Here is a 21,745-nt window from a genome sequence, read left to right as displayed (position 1 = left end):
CACATAGTGTGCCCTTCATGATTTGAGAACTTTGATTTCCATTTTTAAAGTAACCATTTAGGGGGAAACAGCGGGTAGAAAGCATGTCAAGAACCATCTGTACTAAGAAGAGTTGAGAACTGACTGACACTGGATCACTGTGGTAATGACTGGTGACAATGACTGAACGGTTTCTTCAATTGTAAGGTGAGAAGATAGCGAGTATGCCTCACTGCTTAAGAGAATGGGAGGGGTTCGGCGTATCAGGAGTAGGATGTCTAGCATGCACAAAGTCCCATGATCATCAGCGCTGCAAAAGGGGAGGAGAACGGACTAAGGACGGATGAGGAGGAGGAGAAGAGGATGAATTTGACATTAATAAAGATAATTAAAACTGAAAAGGGGGAGTCAAGTTGATGCCTGGATGTCATGGCCACCTGAGAACAATAATAAGAAGGGAAATAGTTTGGGTTTTTTCATTCAGCAAGATGTTTTATTGGATTTATCCCATCTCTCTGAGGTAGAGTAACACTAAGTAACCCACTGATGTGACTCTCAATATGTATAGACCAGACGACAAAAACTTCAAGATCACTGGAATAAAAAAAGGTACCAAAAGGCAATTTTTTTAAAATTTTTTAAAAAAAATTTTAGAAATCCTTTTGTCTTTTTTTTCTTCACAATTGAAAATAGATTCTTTTCTCATACAATATATCTTGATTATAATTCCCCCCTCTTCTCCCAGTTCCTCTCCACCTCCCCTCCTCTCTGGTCCACTCCTTTTCTGTCTCTCTGGAAAAGAACAGGCTTCTAAGAGATGATAACCAAAGATGACAATAAGATGAAGTAAAAACTATCATATCAAAGTTGGACATGGCAACCCAATAGGGGAAAGAGTCCCAAGAGCAGGCACAAGAGTGAGAGACCCACTCATTCTCATCGTCAGAAGTCCCTTAAAAATACTAAGCTAAAAGCAATACTATATACACAAGAGGACCTGGTGTAGGCCCTGTGCTCTCTGCTTCAGTGTCTATGAGCTCATGTGGAAAGGTGATGTTTTAAATTCTTTATGTGCATTGGTGTTGTGTCTACATGTATGTCTGTGTGAGGGTGCCAGATCTCCTGAAACTGAAGCTATAGACAGTTGTGAGCTGCCATATAGGTGCTGGGAATTGAACCCAGGACCTCTGGAGGAGCAGCCATGCTCTTAACCATTCAATCATCTCTCAAGCCCCACAAAAAGGATTAAATAAATTAGTTCTAACCAGAGATTATTTCTTCCAAACCTCCTACTAGCATTCTTTTTTTTAAAGGATTTTTCAATTTTCATATGCATTGATGTTTTATCTGAATGTATGTGTAAAGGTGTTGAATCCCCTGGAACTGGAATTACAGACAGTTTGAGTTGCCATGTGGGTGCTGGGAATTGAACCTGGGTCCTCTGGAAAAGCAGCCAATGCTCTTAAATGCTGAGCCATCTCTCCAGTGCCCCCCCCCACTAGCATTCTTAAATATTGAAAACATAAGATACTCTATTATTAAAATCAAGGAAAATAAGCGCCATCAATTACAACTTATATTCCACATTGTACCATAGATTTTTCCTAGTTTGTTAAATAAGAACACCACAAGAAAATGGCCCACAGATTCAACTAACCAGGACTCACAGAGACTGAAGTGACAACCTTGGAACATGCATGGGTCAGATCTAGGTCCTCTGCATTTATGTTATGGTTGTGTAGCTTGATGTTCTTATGGGACTCCTAACGGTGGGAGCAGGAGCTGTCTCTGACTCTTGCTGGCTTTGGAGACCCCTTTCTTCCTACTGGGTTGCCTCGTCCAGCCTTAATATGGCAGGATGTGCCTAGTCTTGTAACTTGATATGCCCTATTTGGTTGATGTCCTTGGGAGGCCTGCCTTTTCTAAAGGACGAGGGGAAGTGGATCTGGGAGGAAAGGAGAGAAGAGGTTATGGGGAGGGACTGGGAGGAAAGGAGAGAGGAGAAACTGTGGTTGGGATGTAATAGAGAATTTAAAAAAAAAAAATGGAAAGAGTTAAAACCGACAGTATTCATTATCAATAACAAAAAATTCAAGTTAATACACAGATTAACCTATACAAGTTTGTACATAGTTAGCTACATTCCTTTTGTGTATTTGTATGTATGGCATACTCAGGTGTGCGCATGTGCAGACCATTCTGTACTGGCAATTCACACGATTCCAGTCAAGTAGAGCAACACCACTTTTAGATACTTGACAGGAAAAATGTTACTGGGTTCACCCATGCATCTGTGTGAGTAACACTCCAAACAGTCCTGAGGTATCTAACCACACCTGGTACTGGCTTCTGCTGAACTGCCTGCAAAGTTGAGAAACAGTTTAAGTCTAGCTTCCTGAACCTAGAGGAACTAGGAAAAAATAATCGTGGATCATTTATTTTACAAAGGCAAAGAAGAAAACAAGGCAGTTAAGTCTCCAGCCAGTCCACTGGTGAAGCAGTCGGAATTCCAACGTTTCCTGCCTATTGGCATGTTACGGCATGATGTTTGTGGGCTGGTGGCGTGCCTCAGTGGGTACCTGCCACCAAGCCTGATGACCTGAGTTCTATTCTTGCAACCCATATGGTGGAGAAAGCCAGCTGCACAAAGTGGTCATCTGACCACTCCATGTGAAATAGCACACATTAAATAATAGTATTTATAAGACATGCTGAGGTAAGCTGGAGGAGACATAGTGAAAAATTCATTTTATTTCCTTTAAATTATGAAATAAAACACAAAAATATCAAGGAAAATTACACATCAAATATTCAAAGGTACATACTTTCCTAACATTCTGTCAGTATATTTGATGTCTGAAATAGCAACTTACAGTTCTTAATCAAGTCTTATTGATATCTTCAGTTTCTTTTGTTTTTGAGACTAGGTCTCAACATAGCTCAGGCTGGCCTCAAACTAGCAATGTAGCTGAGGTTGCCTTTGAACTCCTGACCCTCCCAAGTACTGGGATTATAGATATGCTATCAAATCTGGCCTTAACATTTTAGGCACTGTGAATAAATTTAGAAGCATAATCGGGTGGCAATATATAAAATTACATTTGTTGTGTGCCGGGGATGGCATATAAGATGGCTGACGTGCCGCCAGCAAAGATTGGAGAAAAGGGGACCCAAGATTGTGGACCATCAAGCCTCTGTGTATTCCCCTCCGGATCTTCTGCTTAGCATGCCTCTAGAGGACCAAGGCAGAAATGCCTACGTGTCCCAAGGTCGCTTTATGGCATGCACATGTCATGTCCTCCTCCATATAATTACTGCTTGTAATACTAGTCTTTTCCTTCTGTCTGATCTTCATGTTCTGTGTTCCTAGATCAATGATTTCTGTGATACAGGAAAGGAGTGAAGTAAATTTCACAGGAAATTATACAGAGATGATCACTCAGGCTGGGGTTGAGGCAGTCATGCAGTTCATTGAAAAGAACCTGCAGCCTGGAGCTTTTTAGGCTTGGATAAACTGTACTGAATGTATGATCAACTATAGCATATAGATGATGTGTATCAACATACTGGATTTAAATTGGCCATAATTCAGTTTTTGAGGATATTCCAAGGACATTGTGTAAAACTTGAGATCCTAAGGGGTATTGGCTGAAGACTATGGATGGAGTAACATACAGATGGGATGACAAACTAAAGTGTGGGAACCTAGAATAGGAGGAAAATAGTGGCCTCCACCAAGAAAGGGAGATGGCAACTTGAATCCAGATATTTTTTATTCCTCCTGAAGGAGTGTGGAGATAATGTGACAATTGATGGAGTGATTGTTACAAGCTTTATTGGGTTCCTAGATTGAAAAGAGCTGCCAAAAAAAGGTGAGCTTCCTTTCATAGAAGCTCTATAAATTAGATTAGGTCTTCCTTGGAATTGTTGGATATAGAAGGACAGAAGTTGCTGACTTGCAGAGACAGATTTCTTGTCTGGGGTTGTTGTGGTCCACCAGTCATGGGCTTGGTGTTTGCAGAGGGCTGAGGAGGAACTTAGTTGGCTGGAGGGGTCTTGAGGTCAGAGCAGGCTGTGTGAGAAGGAAATGACTGTCTGGTACATTAACCACTGTTCTTATTTTTACCTTTTTTGCGAAACTGCATGTTGCTAGCCTTTGGGTCAAGTGCTCAGAAGATTGTATAATCATTAATAATAAAAATAGATTATGCTTGCTTTGGTGTTAAGTCTGAGATAGTTCCCGTGTTTAGTAAAAGATGATGAAGAATATATTGGAGATTTTCTAAGAATAACCTTTGGAATCATGAGAATATTCCGTATTGGGTGATTTCCCCTTTTTTTCTCTTCCCCCTTTTCTTATGATAATAAAAGACTGAAGTCACCAGGGCAAAAGCAGAAGCTAAAGAAGCTGTAGCAAAGCTAAGAGAAGCTAACAGAAGCTTAGAGAAAGTAAGAGAAGCTAAGAGAAGCTATTTGTCCCTGTGCTTTATCCAACCTTGGTTTCAACAATTCTCGCCCATATAAACCCTCCTCTTTCTCGCCAAGGTTGGATAAAGCACAGGGACAAATAGCCAAACAAATGGAAACACATGAACTATAAACCAAAGGCTGAGGGGCCCCCAACTGGATCAGGCCCTCTGAATAGGTGAGACAGTTGATTGGTTTGATCTGTTTGGGAGGCATCTAGGCAGTGGTACCAGGTCCTGGGCTCATTGCATGAGTTAGCTGTTTGAAACCTGGGACTTATGCAGGGACGCTTGGCTCAATCTGGGAGGAGGGGACTGGACCTGCCTGGACTGAGTCTATCAGGTCGATCTCAGTCCTCGGGGGTGGCCTTGATCTGGAGGTGATGGGAATGGGAGGTGGGCTGGGGGGAAGGGGAGGGGGGCAGGAAGGGAGAGAACAAGGGAATCTGTGGCTATTATGTAGACTGAATAGTATTGTAAAATAAAATTTAAAAAAAGGAAAAAAAAAAAAGCTAAGAGAAGCTAACAGAAGCTTAGAGAAAGTAAGAGAAGCTAAGAGAAGCCAGGGAAGCAAAAGAAACTTAGCAAGTGACCTGTCAGCTTGCACAAACATTGTCTCTGAGTTGTTATTGCGCCTTCCAGGTATCCCATCGTTCAGACCCCTGAAACTGCTGAGGCTGGTCCCTGGCAGTGTGTGTGTGTGTGTGTGTGTGTGTGTGTGTGTGTGTGTGTGTGTGTGTGTGTGTGTGTGTGTGTACACCATAACACACATGGAAGAAGTCAGAGGACAACTTCATGGAGTTGCTCTCTTCCTCTACCATATGAGTACCAGGGATTAAGCTAAAGCCAACAGGCATTAAGCCATTCAACCATCTCTTGGTGTTGAGTAGTAATTTTTTCTTTAACTACCTTTATCTTGTGATGCCAAAGGTTGAATTTAAGGCCTCGCACATGCTAGGCAAATGCTTTACAAGTCAGCTATACTCCCAACCTATGTGATAAATTTAAGGTAATATTTTACAATCATTCAGTAATTTTTCAGAAGCTAAAATTATGTGTGAAAATCAGTGGCTTTTATTGATAAATGAAAACACTTAAATTCTTATTGATTACTAATAGTTATGCCCTACTGTGGACACATTTTTTGGAATAATCAGGGCCACCAGATTGGATGCCTCCATGTCAGCTGCAAAGGTTCTAGTTGTGGTGTGGAGCTGAATCTACTAGGATCCAATGCCTCTGCACCTCTCACTCACCTTTCAAAAGTGTGTGTGCTGGGCTCCATGGTACCTGGAACCCAAATTCTTCTAGATGCTCTACTGGACTCTTGTCACTTGGATAGTGAGGACATTTGCAGAAAGCCAGGTCCTCAGACACCTGCTGGGTGTTGCTCAGCCTTTCTACGGAAGCAGTAGCTTCCAGGTGTCACCACTATCAATAAGAAAGAAACGGGACCACCAAGGCAGGTTGAGATCCTCAGGGGAAAAGGTATGGCTGAACGCTAGATATGTTTATGTAGATTTCCACTATGCAAAGCCCTAGTTGGCTCAGGCCCCTTTGGTCAACAGGAAAAGTGATTTACATCAATTTTCTTCATGTCTTGAATGCCACTCCTTCCTCAGTCTGCTGAGACCTTGAGGAAATGTAATATACATCATTCACTTTGACCTACCTTCAAAGCAACCTTGAAGGAAGCAGCTGTCCAAGGGCTTACATGCCTGGGTCCTAGCCCAGCTGCTCTAAAAGGCTCAGTGATCAGCATCTCACAGACTATCTACAGCACAGGTGTAACATGAGGTCATAAGAACCATGAATGGGCTAAGATCTTAGCCTGCTTGCAAGCTAACCATCTAGCCTAGCACACCGCCTAATAGTTGATGGCACTCCTGGTCAGAGGTAAGGACCTCTGTGTGTTTGCATCTGTTGCACTTGCCTCCCCTCCCAAGTCCCCCAAGGAGGTAATGGATAGGCCAAGTGGATGCTGTACTCCACGTGATCTCTATCATAACTGTGGCATCTCAAGGTTAGGAAACTACCAGAAATACATTAAGAGCTATTCTACTAGTCAGCTTGACCGACTGTTGCCCTATAGAGAGACAATAATCTTTATTATTCAAAGCAAATCCTGCCAAAGTCTGATGTAAAATCCTCACATGGTATGTAGAAATGCCGTGGAAAATTGCCCGAGCAATCCTGTCTGCTCTGTTGCAACTGGCTAGGCAACCCTGCTTTCCCAGTCCAAGAGGGAGGGCATCCCCAAAGGCTGACAAGTTGTGTTGATGGCACAGGGCCAGCCACACCTCTGCACCTTGCTGGCAGGGCCAATGCACCGGGTGAGGTAGTCTAGGACCTGCTGGCCACATCTAACACCCACAATTCTAAGATAATGAATATTAGTAAATTTACATCAACTAATGAGGACTCACATATTCTGTCACTACAGTAATAAGTACCTGGACTTTGCAATTCCGTAACTTAAACCTGAACTTGGTGTTTTTAATGTAGTGGTGTGTCTTTAATTCTTAATCCCCCAAATGAAGCACATTTGAGATTGTAGACGAGAACATCATATGTCCTCTTAGCCAACACATTATCAACAGTTTCTGATCTCAAAAGGTTTTGGATCCCTATAGAAGCTCAAGTGTTTTGCAAAGAACCAGCAGGCCAGGCAGTGGTGGCGCACGCCTTTAGTCCCAGCACTCGGGAGGCAGAGACAGGCGGATCTCTGTGAGTTCGAGGCCATCCTGGGCTACAGAGTGAGTTCCAGGACAGGCTCCAAAGCTGCACAGAGAAAACAAAAACAACCAGCAGAAGACAGAGCCAACGTGATGGCATACCTTAGCCTGGTGGCTTGGGATACAGGAACTCAAGCAGAGGCCTCCCACATCAGGCCTGCCTGCTGTGCTCCTTGTAGTTATGAAATACAGTGTCATGATAAAAAGCCCAAGAGTTGGACACCTCCGGCTCAAATCCCAGCTCCCGTGTCTTCTGTTAGTGTAACTGAGCAACTCGGCCTTGCTTTTATCGCTGTCAAGTAGGCCTTCCAGCATAACGGGTTTGTTGAGAAAACAGGCTGCTGCATGCAGAGCTGTTTTCTGTTACAAAGCCTGACACACAGTGAGTTCGGGGTACGGGTTACCTGTTACAAAGGTGAGTTATGCTAGCGCTCTGCTTTTTTGTTTTGTTTTGTTTTGTTTTGTTTTGTTTTGTTTGAGACAGGGTTTCTCTGTGCAGCTTTGTGCCTTTCCTGGATCTCGCTCCATAGCCCAGGCTGGCCTCAAACTCACAAAGATCCGCCTGCCTCTGCCTCCCGAGTGCTGGGATTAAAGGCGTGCGCCACCACCGCCTGACTCCTCTACTTTAGTTTTTTTTTTAATATTTATTTTTTATTTTTTTTTTTTAAGATTGATTTATTTATTACGTATACAGCATGTATGCCTGCAGCCAGAAGAGGGCACCAGATTTCATTACTGATGGTTGTGAGCCACCATGTGGTTGCTGGGAATTGAACTCAGGATCTCTGGAAGAGCAGTCAGTGCTCTTAACCTCTGAGCCATCTCTCCAGCCCCCTCTACTTTAGTTTTAAGAAAATATTATTTGTATGTATTTGCCTGTTCATATGTATGTATGTGCGCTACATGGGTGACTGGTGCCTGTGGGAGCCAGAAGAGGCTGTTGGATCTCCTAAAACTGGAGTTGTTAAGACACCATTAGAGTGCTGGGTCATAAATCTGGGTACTCTGCAAGAGCAACAAGTACTCTTAATCATTCAACTATCTCTCCAACCTCATATATATATATATATATATATATATATATATATATATATATATATATTTGGGATTGAACCTAGGGCCTGATGTGTACTAGTTAAGTGTGGGACTCTATTTCAAATCATAATTCCCAAACCACCCAGTTCGATGGCTCATGCCTGAGTCTCAGCATTCTAGAGACTGAGGCAGGAGGATCACAAGTTTGAGGCTAGCCAGGGCTCCAAGACTTTGCCTTAAAAAAAAAAAATCATATTCCTAAATATTAAGCGGGTAGGTTCCTTCCTGAGTCTTAATAGCTCTGACCATTAACCAGGGGAAATAACTGTCAACATTTTGGCTAATCCCGTCTCAGCCTCGCTTTCTAGTCCAGCTATATAGTTGTGTGTGAGCACCTGTATAAACAAGCTTGGACTACATACACTGTCTACAAACTGCTTCACCACTAAACAATGCTACTAAAATTTTAATGCCACTTATTCCAAGTCATTGACATACTCCTAAAGAAGCAGTCTGTAGCAATCAGAAGAATGTTGCACATTATCATGCTGTCAAGGCCTACTGCATATCATGGATCGGTTTTTAATCTCATTTCAGTCTTATGAGAGGGTCAAATTTGGAATCTTGTTTTTTTCCTCTAGTTGAATCTTATTCCATTTTTATTATTTTGGTTTTCAGAGACTGTCCCGTGTATCCCTGGCTGGCCTTGAACTTCTGATTCCTCGGCTGACACCTCTCAACTTCGGATTATAGTCATGTACCACCACCGTGCCCACCTTGGAATCTTACTGAAATACAGATCCTCTCGCGAATCCCTGTCCCTTCTCTGAAACAGTCCTGGAGATGCTGGCGTTGCGGAAGCCATGTACTGTGTACAGTCTCCAGGGGAAAAGGTGCCTTTGCATACCTGCAAACTGGGTCGACGCTACTAGGTTAAGAGGTGAGTATTAGTCATGACAGATTGTGACCATTTAAGTCATATGTTTAGTAATCTCCTTGCATCACCCTTGTTGTTTAATCTAGATATTATGCTCTGCTTGTATCTCTTGATAATGACCCCCACCCTCCAAGCAACACAGGCACACACCCTGTCAGCATGCATGAGTGCTGACCTGACTGCCAGCCACTGTTTATTGAGCATCGTGATACAACAACCGACATGATACAAAATTAAATGGCTACCATATGGCACCAACAGCATACATTTCACTATCAATTGTGAAAGTTAGAAAGGTAAATTCTGTTAGCATTTTTATAAATAGATTGATTTCTGAAAAATATTGTTAACTATATTTATTGTATGAAAAGTTAAAAAAAATATTGATTAGAAGGAAAAATGAAAAAAACTATTAAATGGGTTATACGTACAAGAATTTAAAATGATGAGTTTGTGCTGAGTTCTTGAACTCAAGGTTTTGAAGCTAGAAACTTCCTGGGGTTACTGGTAGACTAATTAGGAGAAAGAGAACACTTCTATTCTTTAAAACAAAAACACTGTTTATATAATAATTATGTTGTAACCATCCCAAATACAATTTCCAGAATCAAAGGTCTATGTATTAAAATAAGTATCAATTGTCCATCTCAGAAACCCCAGCCAAGCACAGTGAAATCACACTGCTGTCACTAACAGCGAAGGTGAATGGCATGCTGATTTCATGAGGACCAGGAGAAAAATACTGGTAGATAGACAAATATAAACATGTCTATCAAAAAGAAAAGGTGAGTGAACGCATACATTAATCACACAGGGCACTGGATTTAACACCAGCAAAGAACCTTGATATATTCCATAGAGGTCAGGGTTACCCCTTCCCCGATGTCAAAGTGAAATGAACTGGCAAATTCTACATGGCGTGCGTCCCGTAAAGAATTTACCCGTAAAGAGCAGTGGTGGCCATCAAAACAACAGAAACAGTCTGTGAACTGCGGACACAGTGAGGACAATCTCATGACGGAAAGACAGCAGGCCTGTGGCAGGAGAGTAGACACGCCAGAGGAAACGTCTCCAGGCCTCAGTCTGTCCTGTAGGCCATGCCTGCTCACCAGCCTATACACGGGTCTGGACAGTCCCGCAGGTAGCTTTCATAATGACCTTTGGCAACATCGATCAAGGTTGTGAATACAGTGAGCTGAAAAGAAAAAGTTATTTTCATTTTAACGATATTTTCAAGTCTAAGATCTTTTACATATAGCATCTGTATCCCCCCAAGGATCTGCTTTCTAGTGATGTTTAATAGTAATCAGTGAACCTTTAAGACTCACTTCACCCTCTCCCGTGTATAAGTGGCACACATCCAAAGCCCGAGGGTACACTATGGCACAGAACAGCTTGGCTCTGGCCGTACTTCCCCTCAATGCAGTTCCGCTGCAGAAAGGAAACTGTAGGCGCACGGAGGACCGAGCACACACCCAAACCCTCCAGCGCGTGCAGACCATGGCATGCACCCCACCCTGAAGCCACAAGGAGATACTGTGCAAAGGAGAAAGATGGTGGTTGGACTGAGACAAGTCAAGGAGGGCCGTCCCTGGTGAGTTCCAAACGCTAAAGGGAAGGAGGACTGTTCTGGCGCAGGTGATGCAGGCTGTGTATGTTAGGGAGGCTGGACAAAACCAGAGAAATGGGACAGTCGGGGGCAATAGATCCAGAATGTACCTCTGTACATAGAATGACTACGCAAATGGGACGGGTAGGTTTCTTGGTTGTGGTGCAGGGTCGGGGTGAGGGAAGCTAAAGCTGAAACAACTTTGCCGGTGTTGCCAAGTGAGCAACGCCCTTACTTCATTCTTAAAGTTGTGGTTTCAGGCACACAACAATAGTTTTCAAAAATGAGCACTTAAAGATGATTGGGCAGTGCCTGTCTGTAATCCCAGAACTCAGGGGGCTAAGGCAGAAGGACTGTGCACACCTGACGCCAGCCTGAGCTACAAAGTGAGTTCCAGGCTTGCCTGGGACACAGACAGACACTGCCTCAAAAACATGAATGAATGAATGAATGAATGAATGAATGAATGAATGAATGAATACACCTGAAGTTGGACATAACCAATATACCCAAAATGATGTAAGGTAACAGAGAAAGACAAAACACAGAAGCACATTCTTCCCCGAAAGCAGTACGTGTGTGTGTGTGTGTGTGTGTGTGTGTGTGTGTGTGTGTGTGTGTGTGTGTATAAATACCTTGTTGAGGACGGGTTTCGTTGATAGGACGTCATATATGGTTGCAAACGAGAGATTCTAGACACAAAAACAATTGTATTCAGTAGATGAAATACAGACCTTCAGTTGCATTTACCCATACAAATGGGCCACCAAAAACTATTTGTCAGTCTTCCTAAGGCATCTTCCTTGGAGTCACCCCTGGTAACAAAGGTGACCGTTCTCACGTATCACTTCTTTCTCTCTCCTCCTCCCCTTTTGTAATTTATTCTTTCAAAATTTGTTTTTGAATTTGTTATTTAACTTTACAGAATTAGTGTAAGGAAGGAAAATCACAGCAAGAATTTGTTCCCTAAGTTCAATAGCAAAAGCTCCAAGAGGTGTGTCTAGAGATACTCAGTAGTGGGTTTACAAATTCTTCAAGGTCAAAGGAGAACACCAGAACTAAGATCACCCACAACGGGGACAGTGTCCTTCCGCAGGTGACAACGCAAACATACCTTCTGTGTCGTGCGATTTAGACACATCTTGGCAGGCGTCCTGCGGTCATCAAGGAACAAGGTGTTTTTCCACCGGTCATAGTTGGTTTGGACCACATACCATCTGCCATGCTGAGGATCGAGTCTAGATACAAAAAGAGAGCTTCCCTCTTAGGGTTCCTGTGGGCTGGGCTCCTGTTCTCACTTACTTCGCTCATCAAATGTACTCACTCGTACACATCCAAAGACCCTTTCCTCTCTCGTGTGATCACGCAGCCTTCCCCAGACTGGTTGCCTCCCAGGATAAAATACGCGGGGGCCATTATCTTGGTCTTGGTCAGTGTGTTCTTGGCTTCTTCATAACTGTATAGGAACAGTTTTAAAAGAAGAATTTTCAGGTGACTTTGAATGATGGGTTTCAGTTGTGGGAACTAGAGGGAAACAGGTATCTTGATGGAGTTACTTAACTGGATGTGGACACACACAGTGGGCAACAGTGAAAGCTTTCTGAATGTGCAATGGCCACGCATTCGTTCTAAACCCCACAACTGTGAACTGAGGCTGAGGCCTTGCTGGGGTGCTCTCCTAGGCCGAGGCCTTGCTGGGGTGCTCTCCTAGGCCGAGGCCTTGCTGGGGTGCTCTCCTAGGCCGAGGCCTTGCTGGGGTGCTCTCCTAGGCCGAGGCCTTGCTGGGGTGCTCTCCTGAGCGGCCTGTACAGTTTCGCTGCGGCCCTGCTTCTGAACGTGCGCTTCGCACTGCTCCGGCTGCCCACCACACAAGGCCAATGGGTGCTGCCTCAAATACCTGTGCTCACACCCAGGGCAGCGGCTGGAATTAAAGCCCTGTTACAAACTGAAGTGTTTTACTACCCATCCTAGGTTTTCTGCTCACACAGAAACAATGGTTTAATTAAGGGAACAAAACCTTTTAATAATCTTCTGCTATTACTCCTCAGCTGTAAGTATAAAACTAATTCATTTTTGGGTGGAATTGTGTTAGAATGTTTAACTTTTTTAAATATTTATTATCACATGTGTGTGCCTGAGTGTGTGTATGTGCACCACATGTGTACAGCAGCCATGAAAGAGAGCATCAGAGCCCACGGAACTGGAGTGGCAGGTGGTTGTGAGCTGCCATGTGGGTGAAGGGAACATAAGTCAAGACCCCTGCAAGAATAGCAAGTTCTTTTAAACATTGAGCCATCTCTCCAGCCTCGAGAACATCTCATTTTAAATGCCCCTAAATATATTTCTGCCTTTTTAAACAATGTCAAGTGGCATTCTGAATGTTGACAATCAACTCTGAAAAATGAAGATGTTTTACATCCTGTGGTGACAAATATTCATCTTCATATAAACGAGTACATCCCATGTAGTTAGTATGTATATTTGCTTGTCTTTAATGAATGGTAAAATCCTATCTATACCAAAGAATTGTTTTAAAGTTAATTTATTTACAGTAAATGTTTGATTTTTATACTACAGTAAAGGTTTGATCTGTATACATATTTTATATACCTATATCCTTGGCATCAAATAAGGCATTTTTAGACAAAAAGGAGCTGAATGGGAAAAGGTGAGGAAACCTCTGGTTAAGGAGCATGCTGTCTTGACATGGGTGGTGAGCAACCATCCTGGAGGACCAATGATCTTTACGTGGGAATTTTGGGAGAACCCCAAATCTGAAGGAGCTCTCAAGAGTCACCCTCTAGCCTTTCTCTTTATGTCTTTTGTTCACAAAAGAAAGGGAAATACAACCACAGTGCTGGGGAGGGGCAGAGTCCTGGACAGCATGCACTCACAGCACCACAGAACTGGACACGGTGGTGCCTGTTACTCCTAGCACCAGAAAGTAGTGGCCAGAGCACCAGGAGTTCAAGGCCGTCATTGGTTACATAGTGAATTTGAGACCAGCAAAAGCACACATACACACAAAACCCTACCAGACTTGGGGAACAGAAAGTAACTTTGACAACGAGGACTATTAAGAACGGGAGTTGATAATCAAGAAAGACAACCAACTTCTCTTCCCTGGAGAGTGTTAAATGGAAGATCGATGCTTGTTTTCTCCAAGTCATGTGGACAGAGTATGTGCTAAAGACAATTTGGTATTATTTCACCACTACAACAGACCATAACTTCTAGGTTAATATGATTACAACTTATGTATTTTGTCTGTGGCAAGAACACACAGAAAACAGGAATAATTCCACAGGAATGTCCAAGAATCACCTAAGAAATACAACAACAGTTCCTCAGTGGCTGTAAAGCTGGGGCTTGGCAAACATTTCTATATTTTAATATGAGTTATTTAACAGATATTTGATAATAAAGCAACAAACCTTGTACTATTTTCTAGAACTGATCTAGTGATAAACCCCACCCATTCGGCATCTTTCTTTCCCAACATCCATTCTAGGATACCTGGAAGAGACGAAATGCAGACAGTGTCACGGGACCAAGAGGTTGGATTACTGCCCTCCCTTCCAAAGACAGATCCCCATTGCATCTCCAGACATTCCACTCACCCAGAAAACCACCGTTCAGACTGAAACGTTCATTTAGTGTAAGACTAAACAGTCCCTGAGAAAAAGACAAAACAATACAGTCAGAAATGTCATTGTGCTCTTCAAGGCCCCATCTCTGTACCAGGACAATGGTATAGAAAGACCTGAACTGGGTATTGGAGGATTGCAAAGAGAAATCAAAACCACAGTAACACTACCAAGACTCCTCTTCTTCTTCTTCTTTTTTTTTTTTTTTTTTTTTTGTTGTTGTTGTTGTTGTTGTTTTTTCGAGACAGGGTTTCTCTGTGTAGTTTTGGTGCCCGTCCTGGACCTCGCTCTATAGACCAGGCTGGCCTTGAACTCACAGAGATCCACCAGCCTCTGTGCTGGGATTAAAGGCGTGCACCACCACCGCCCGGCTACAAAGACTTTTCTAAGTTCAAAACATTTTCACACGCACTGTGTGAGGTGAGTTAAGTGGGAAATCACTGCTTGTAAATGAAGAGCAAAGAGCCCATGCCTTGAATGCATCAAGAGACCCAGGGCTGACCCCCACTTTTATTTGGAGATTTTGACAGTCACCCACATGCTCTTTATCTTCAATGGGCACAGAGACCATCCCCTTCCTTTTTTTGTGCTGTGGAGTCTCGTACTGACAAAAGTGATGAGGACAAGGGACTAAAATAGGACTTCACATTCTTTTTGTCTGTCTATCTGAGACAGGGTGTCACTACGTGGTCCTGGCAGGCCTGGAATTTACTATATAGACCAGACTGGCCTTGAACTCACCAACATCTGCCTCCTTAGGATGGAAGGAGTGTGTCATCATGCCTACCTTCATATTCTTTATACATCCTCAGTTTCTTAGACTCCCAGACAGTAAAACCAGGACACAAAACTACTTAGAAAGTTGTATAACATATTTCTTACTGGTTTGAATCCTGTCAACATGCCCACATAGCCGACAAAGCTTGTAGCCTTGAAAACAGTCTTATTGTTTCTTTGGAAGTCCAAGTTCACTGACAAAGGCTTTAATTCTTCCGTAACGACCCAAGTGTTATTATTGATATTCCACCTGAAAAAGACAAATGTTGGTGACAGTCAAGACAGAGATGAAGGTGAGAGGCAGATATTACACAGATGCTGTGTGTTTGTGGCTGCCTCTTGCTATGGAATCCAAGATAACTTCAAACTTGCAATCCTCCTTGCCTCAACCTTCCAAGGGCTGGAATTACAGGCCTGAGATTTCATGTCTGGCTTACAGGTGCATTTTCTGCCTGATCACTTAGGATAAGCTTTAACAAGATCTCTAGAATGAGTGTGCCATGGTTTGGATCTGAAGTGTCCCTCCAAGGCTCATGGGCTAACGGTCCCATCCCTAATAAACCGCTGTGCAGAGGTGAGGAGGCTTCGGGAAGTGATAAGAGTAATCCACTGATGGGGTAACAATCTGAGAGATTACTGGGAGATGATACAAACTCAGGAGGAAGCAGGACCCTGGAGGTACACCCCTGGGGGCTATATTTTGTCTTTAATGCATTCCTCATTTTAGGAGGTGAGCAGCCTCCTCTGATATCTGCTCCCACCAAGAGGATGCTCTGCCTTACCAGCCTTAAAAACAGAAGAGCCAAGCCGGGCGGTGGTGGCGCACGCCTTTAATCCCAGCACTTGGGAGGCAGAGCCCGGTGGATCTCTGTGAGTTCAAGGCCAGCCTGGGCTACCAAGTGAGTTCCAGGAAAAGGCGCAAAGCTACACAGAGAAACCCTGTCTCGAAAAAAACCAAAAAAAAAAAAAAGCAAAAAAAAAAAACAGAAGAGCCAGTTGACCAAGGATTGAAATTTCTGAACTGTGATCCAGAATAAACTTTTCTTCATCCAAAACAGGGCAGTTTCATCCCTTTTCCAGGTGGCAAACTGAGGCTCAGAAAAGTTGATTAACTCTGGTTATATAAATAGTGAGACCCAGACTCAAATAAAGACCTCTAATTACAAGGCCATTATTTTTCATAAAGGTCATGATGACAGATTTCTCTAAGCAATAGATGAAAATAAGCACTTGTGCCCTTCATGCATGGTCCCAACTTCTGCTCACTAGGTGCAGTTTCTGAGATACAACCCCTAAGCAACCGAGAGGCCACCCAGTGTGCCTGCCTTTCCACCACTAAAGAATCCAGTCATCTTCATTCATGGCCATCTTCTGCACAGAACAGGAGCTTATTTTTTCATCAAGGTAAGACTATACTCCACACTTCTTACAGAGTAAAAGTATGTCATTACTTACTCACCCAAGAAATATTCCAAAATCCATGTTTCTTCCATGTAGTAAGTGACCTATCAGGAAGTAAGTAAGAGACATGTATCCAGTTAAACTACAATGGTGTCTTAATCACTGATGTAAAGATAGATGTGAACATCTGTTCCCAACTGTATCACCTAGCAATATATAATAATTAAGAAGCCTGACAGTCAGAATAAGGCTTACCAAGTTCACACTAGTATTACTATCACACTGGGACATTATCTAACATCTGAGATCTGGGGCTCTGGATAAGATCAGCTATGGAAGCAAATCCTTATTTCTTGGACAACTACAGTTCTACCAGGACATAGATATCTTCACCTCTATTAACGTGACATACCTAATTCCTTAATTACCACTTAGAGATGTCGATCTCAAGTATTAGATGTAGGTCAAAAGTCAGAGTGAATGAAGGGCAAGTCACCTTGTGCCATATATCTTGGGGACCAGCCAGGAAAACATTAGAAAAGTAAGGGTTCCATACACAGTGCTTGTTGGCTGGGAAATTATGAGAGGATGTTGGTTCTGGGTCTCCAGGAAAACATCTGTCACTGCCTGTGGTGGTCTGAATAAAAATGGCCCCCATAGGCCTATATATTTGGATACTTAGTCTTTAGGGAGTGGCACATGTCTGATTTACAGTTTAATACGCATTCTAGTTGTCTTAAGGCTAATTTCAGTGTGTTTATCAAAATTTACCAGGATATACTCAACTGTACACAATATACACATAATTTAAATAGCAAGCCCCATTAATAAATGTTCTAATTCTCCTCTAAAGAAGCTTTATTTTATACTGTATTCTGCACTGCCATGTTCCTTAGCAAAGGGTTACCTTTATTGTCTTCAGTTATTATTGATGTACACATGGTGAACAATTCATAGAAAATGTTGAACGAAATAATCTCTCCTGTGAACAAAAGGAAATTTTTTGTTAATAACCATGGCAGCATAAAGAAAATGCCATTCCACTTTTAACCTAAAGATATGTAGCATGTTTTTCTCTGTCTTGTTAAATGCTGACATGCTGGGCTTAACATGCATTTTTACCCCAATATATTTTATTTTCAGTTAATTTATGTTAATACGTTTTTCTCTAAAGATATTTATATTTGTTAATTACTTGTGAGAGCTCTTTTTATATTAAGACTTTCTTCTCATGTAAATGGTGAATATATATTTCCAGTATGTTATCTTTTTAAATTATTTTTCAGTTAGATTTTTTTTTTTTTTTGGAGACTTATTCTGTAGACCAGACTGGTCTTGAACTCAGAGACCCACCTGCCTCTGCCTCCTTAGTTGCTGTAATTAAAGGCATGCACCACCGCCGCCTGATAAAATATTTCTATATTTATTTATATGTGCATTTATTCACATGTGCATCTACATGATGTGTGCATAGGTTTGCCATTGTGTGTGTAAGCGTGCCATGGTGCACGTGTGGTGATGAGAAAACAATCTGGAAGTTGATTCTTTTTTTCCACCATGTCAATCCCAGGAATCCAGAACTCAGGTTGTCAGACTCGGCTCCTTTACTTGCCGATGAGTATTACTGACCCTTTAAAAATCATGTAGTGAAGGGAAAGAAACAAAAGCATGAGCCAGCTTCGTTGAGAAACTACAGAGATGTTCAATCAATTCTCTTGTGAAAAGTACCACCGGTTACATAAAACGGTGACTCCATGGCTTTGATTGCTTCTCGGTTAATGAGAAAAATCTTTTTCCATAAATGATACAAACTGAAAGCTGAAACTAAAAACTTCAAAAGCTGGACAAGGCTGCACATGCCCAGAATTCCATCACCCTTCAGGGGGAGAAGGAGTACCCTGAAACTGGGGCCAGCATAGCTACATAGCAGTGAATGTTTGTCTTAAAAAGGGAAAAACAAAAACAAGAAGACAGAAATTAGTTGCCCAAAATATCACTGCCTAAGAATAGTTTCATGAGTAATATGTAAGACCTTTTCTGACCACTGTCAAGGTGGCAGGCTGATTATACAGCATATGGGGATGCAGAAGAACAACAGGGATAAGACAGTACTGAAGGAAGGCACGGGGAAGGATTACACTGTTAAAATGTACCTACTGTAAAGCTTTAGTAACTCAGACAGCATGAGACCGATACAAGACCAAGACAATGAAACGAGAGAAAGTTCACAAACAGAACCGGATACAGAGTCACCTGCCTTACATCCAAAACAAAGAGCCTCAATTTTAGTAAACGGTGCTTCATCTGTAGAAATGTATGAAGAGACCTTGACTAGTGCTTTGCCTTTCCCCAAAATGGAGGAATAAAGAAAAGTCAAACTGAAAAAAAAAGTCAGTAACTCACCAGGGAAATGCAGTGTCAACGAGAGAAAATTAAATTTCTCATGCTATGCTTGTCAATAGGTCTGTTCATTGTAGGAATTGTCTTGCAGAATTTACAAGGCTAAGTACATTGGTAGCTACCCTATGACTCAAAAGTTCATTTAAAGAGAAATTAGTGTATATATCCATTAAAAAACATATGCAAGAATGCATGCAAACACATACATCAAATCTGAAAACAACCCAGATGGTCAACAGCCTATATTGATAGGATTAAGAAAGAACAGAAATTCAAATGCTCAGTTTTATTTTTAACATAAAGGTGAAGGCAGAACAGGGTTATTGTATGTAAAGGGACAAATGAAACATTTTGAAGGACTGGAATTCCTTCACCTTTTATGAGTGAGATGTGCATTCGTGGATACATATGTAGACCTTCAAAGAGCTGCTTAAACCTAGGATTTGTGTGTTTTGTTGTAATATAGTACATCAGATTTCAAATATGTCGCAGTGTTTTATCAAATGTTTTAAGCATTGCAAGGTGAAATTTACCTAAAGGAATCCCAGTAACATCTGCAATTCCCTTCATTTCCTCTTCAAAAGGGCCAGGCATCTTGCCAAGTAGACCAGGCTGAAAAGAAAGAAACTAATGACCATTGAACTTAAACCCATGCTTTGCAATCTGGTTTTCTGACTACAGCTCTTTCAGATACTGTTATTGCAATAGGAGATATGTTATTTTTAAAGCATTTAATATCATGCATTTCTAAAAGGTTCTATACAATGCTTGGTGTTGGACTCCTATGGAAACTGTGATTCTCAGATTCTGTTTTCCTACTGATATCTTTGGCCCGGTCCCATAGAGAAGGGCGCTGGAATCAGTTTACCTACATGACTTAAAGTGACCCACTATCTAGATCAACAGGAGCAAAACTCTGCTCATTCATTCTTTAGAGACTGGCAATACTCAGCAACTAACACATAGCTTTACCACTTCCCAAAACTGTCTGTCAGGGTTAATGGCTGGTCCTGACCTAAACTGCATCAGTGGCATTCAATTAGCAAACAACAGCTAAACAATTCAATGACAGACATTGTATCTTATTTTAAAACCTCAGCTAAGCACAAATACAGAGAGCACAATTTATACCCCCCACCTAAGACAGTGTGTTTAAACTTCACAAGTCCTGTATTTACTTTTGTTGTTGTTGTTGTTGTTGTTGTTGTTGTTGTTGTTGTTGTTGTTTTACTGCTTATTTATCTTGTGTACAGGGTATGTGCACACACATGCCACAAAGCATGTGTGGAGGTCAAAGGGCAACTTGCAGGTGTTGGTTTGCTCCTTCAGCTGTGAAGGTTCTGGTGATGGAAGTCAGGTCATCAGGCTTGGCCATCTCACTGCCCCAACATCCTGTTTTCACCATCTGCATAAGGTGACCCTACTAAGCATAGTATTTGTTTCCCTGTGAATTCAAGGTATTGGGAATGAAATGTTCCAGCCAATTTAACAAATATGACCTAATGAACACATGAGTGATATGCCATTTAGTCCTCACACTCACCATATGAAATATGTATTGTTAGTAAATGCTATCCTTCCAAATCAGAAAACTAGAGTTTCCTAGGTGCGTGACAGCCTTAAAAGGCATAAGACCGGACTCCAAACCATGGCATCAATGCTGCCTCCCTATGGACATTCAGAACAGAGGCAGGAATTGGGTACTGGGGCATGTGAGGAATCATTCTGCTTTTGTTTCTACCAACTTTCATTCTGGGTACATTCAGTATGTTTACTATATGATAACTCTGGTGAAGAGGTGAGAACATACATGACCCCACAGGCTTGCTGGCTGGCGCATGCAAGGGTCATATGGAAGGAGGAAGCGCTTTGATCATCCAGTCCCTAGGACTAGGGCAGTTCTGGAGGAGATGACAATGTCTCCTTAAAGTTTTGGTTGTTAGAACTGAAGAAGAAAGCAGTGGGTAGCCGGGTGTGGTGGCTCACACCCTTAATCCCAGCACCCAGGAGGCAGAGACAGGTGGTCTGTGAGTTTGAGGCCAGTCTGGTCTACACAGTGAGTTCTAGGACAGCCAGAGCTACATAGTGAGACCCTGTTTCAAACAACAACAAAGAAAGCAGTGGATAGAGGCCAGACTTGCAACTTAATACCCTAAAGTACCAGGCCAGCCCCCAACGCAAAAAGTATTTGATCCTAAAGTCATTAGTTCCCCAAATCTGCTCTAGAGCCTTCCAGCCTCGCCATGACCTGCACTTTGCAGCAGCATCTGAAAAATGATAAGGATACCTTGAGGGTCTGATTTGTGGGCAGTTAGGAAGCATATAGGAAAACACACAGATGGTGTTCTAGTCCCTAGATGATGAAGATACCTGGTTTGAGGGCCAGTCCCTAGATGATGAGGATACCCTGAGGATTTGGGGAGCCAGTCCCTAGATGATGAGGATACCCTGAGGATTTGGGGGGCCAGTCCCTAGATGATGAGGATACCCTGAGGATTTGGGGGGCCAGTCCCTAGATGATGAGGATACCCTGAGGATTTGGGGAGCCAGTCCCTAGATGATGAGGATACCATGGGGGTCCTGGGGGCCAGTCCCTAGATGATGAGGAGACCTTGGGGACTTGGGGGGCCAGTCCCTAGATGATGAGAATACCTTGGGGTCCTGGGGGGCCAGTCCCTAGATGATGAGGATACCTTGGGGTCCTGGGGGCCAGTCCCTAGATGATGAGGATACCTTGGGGATTTGGGGGGCCAGTCCCT

General features: G+C 42.5%; 1 protein-coding gene across 1 annotated transcript in view; it reads right to left on the bottom strand.

Annotated features, from left to right (window-relative positions):
- Window positions 1–9,306: 9,306 nt before the first annotated feature.
- The window catches only part of Asah1 (N-acylsphingosine amidohydrolase 1), a 34,792-nt gene continuing 22,353 nt past the window's right edge, over window positions 9,307–21,745 (bottom strand). The window contains exons 5-14 of the mRNA XM_006996665.4: window positions 19,520–19,598; window positions 17,494–17,568; window positions 16,645–16,690; window positions 15,291–15,435; window positions 14,382–14,436; window positions 14,196–14,277; window positions 12,086–12,217; window positions 11,876–11,999; window positions 11,397–11,453; window positions 9,307–10,347 (exon numbers count right to left, since the gene is read on the bottom strand). Of these exons, the coding sequence (XP_006996727.2) occupies window positions 10,258–10,347; window positions 11,397–11,453; window positions 11,876–11,999; window positions 12,086–12,217; window positions 14,196–14,277; window positions 14,382–14,436; window positions 15,291–15,435; window positions 16,645–16,690; window positions 17,494–17,568; window positions 19,520–19,598 (885 nt within the window). The 3' untranslated portion in view covers window positions 9,307–10,257. The remainder of the gene's footprint in view (window positions 10,348–11,396; window positions 11,454–11,875; window positions 12,000–12,085; window positions 12,218–14,195; window positions 14,278–14,381; window positions 14,437–15,290; window positions 15,436–16,644; window positions 16,691–17,493; window positions 17,569–19,519; window positions 19,599–21,745) is intronic.

The sequence above is a fragment of the Peromyscus maniculatus genome, chromosome 17 (genome assembly GCF_049852395.1).
Source record: "Peromyscus maniculatus bairdii isolate BWxNUB_F1_BW_parent chromosome 17, HU_Pman_BW_mat_3.1, whole genome shotgun sequence".
NCBI classification, from domain to species: Eukaryota; Metazoa; Chordata; class Mammalia; order Rodentia; family Cricetidae; genus Peromyscus; species Peromyscus maniculatus.
Note: the sequence above shows the minus strand (reverse complement) of the source record. Positions and strands in the feature narration are given on the sequence as shown.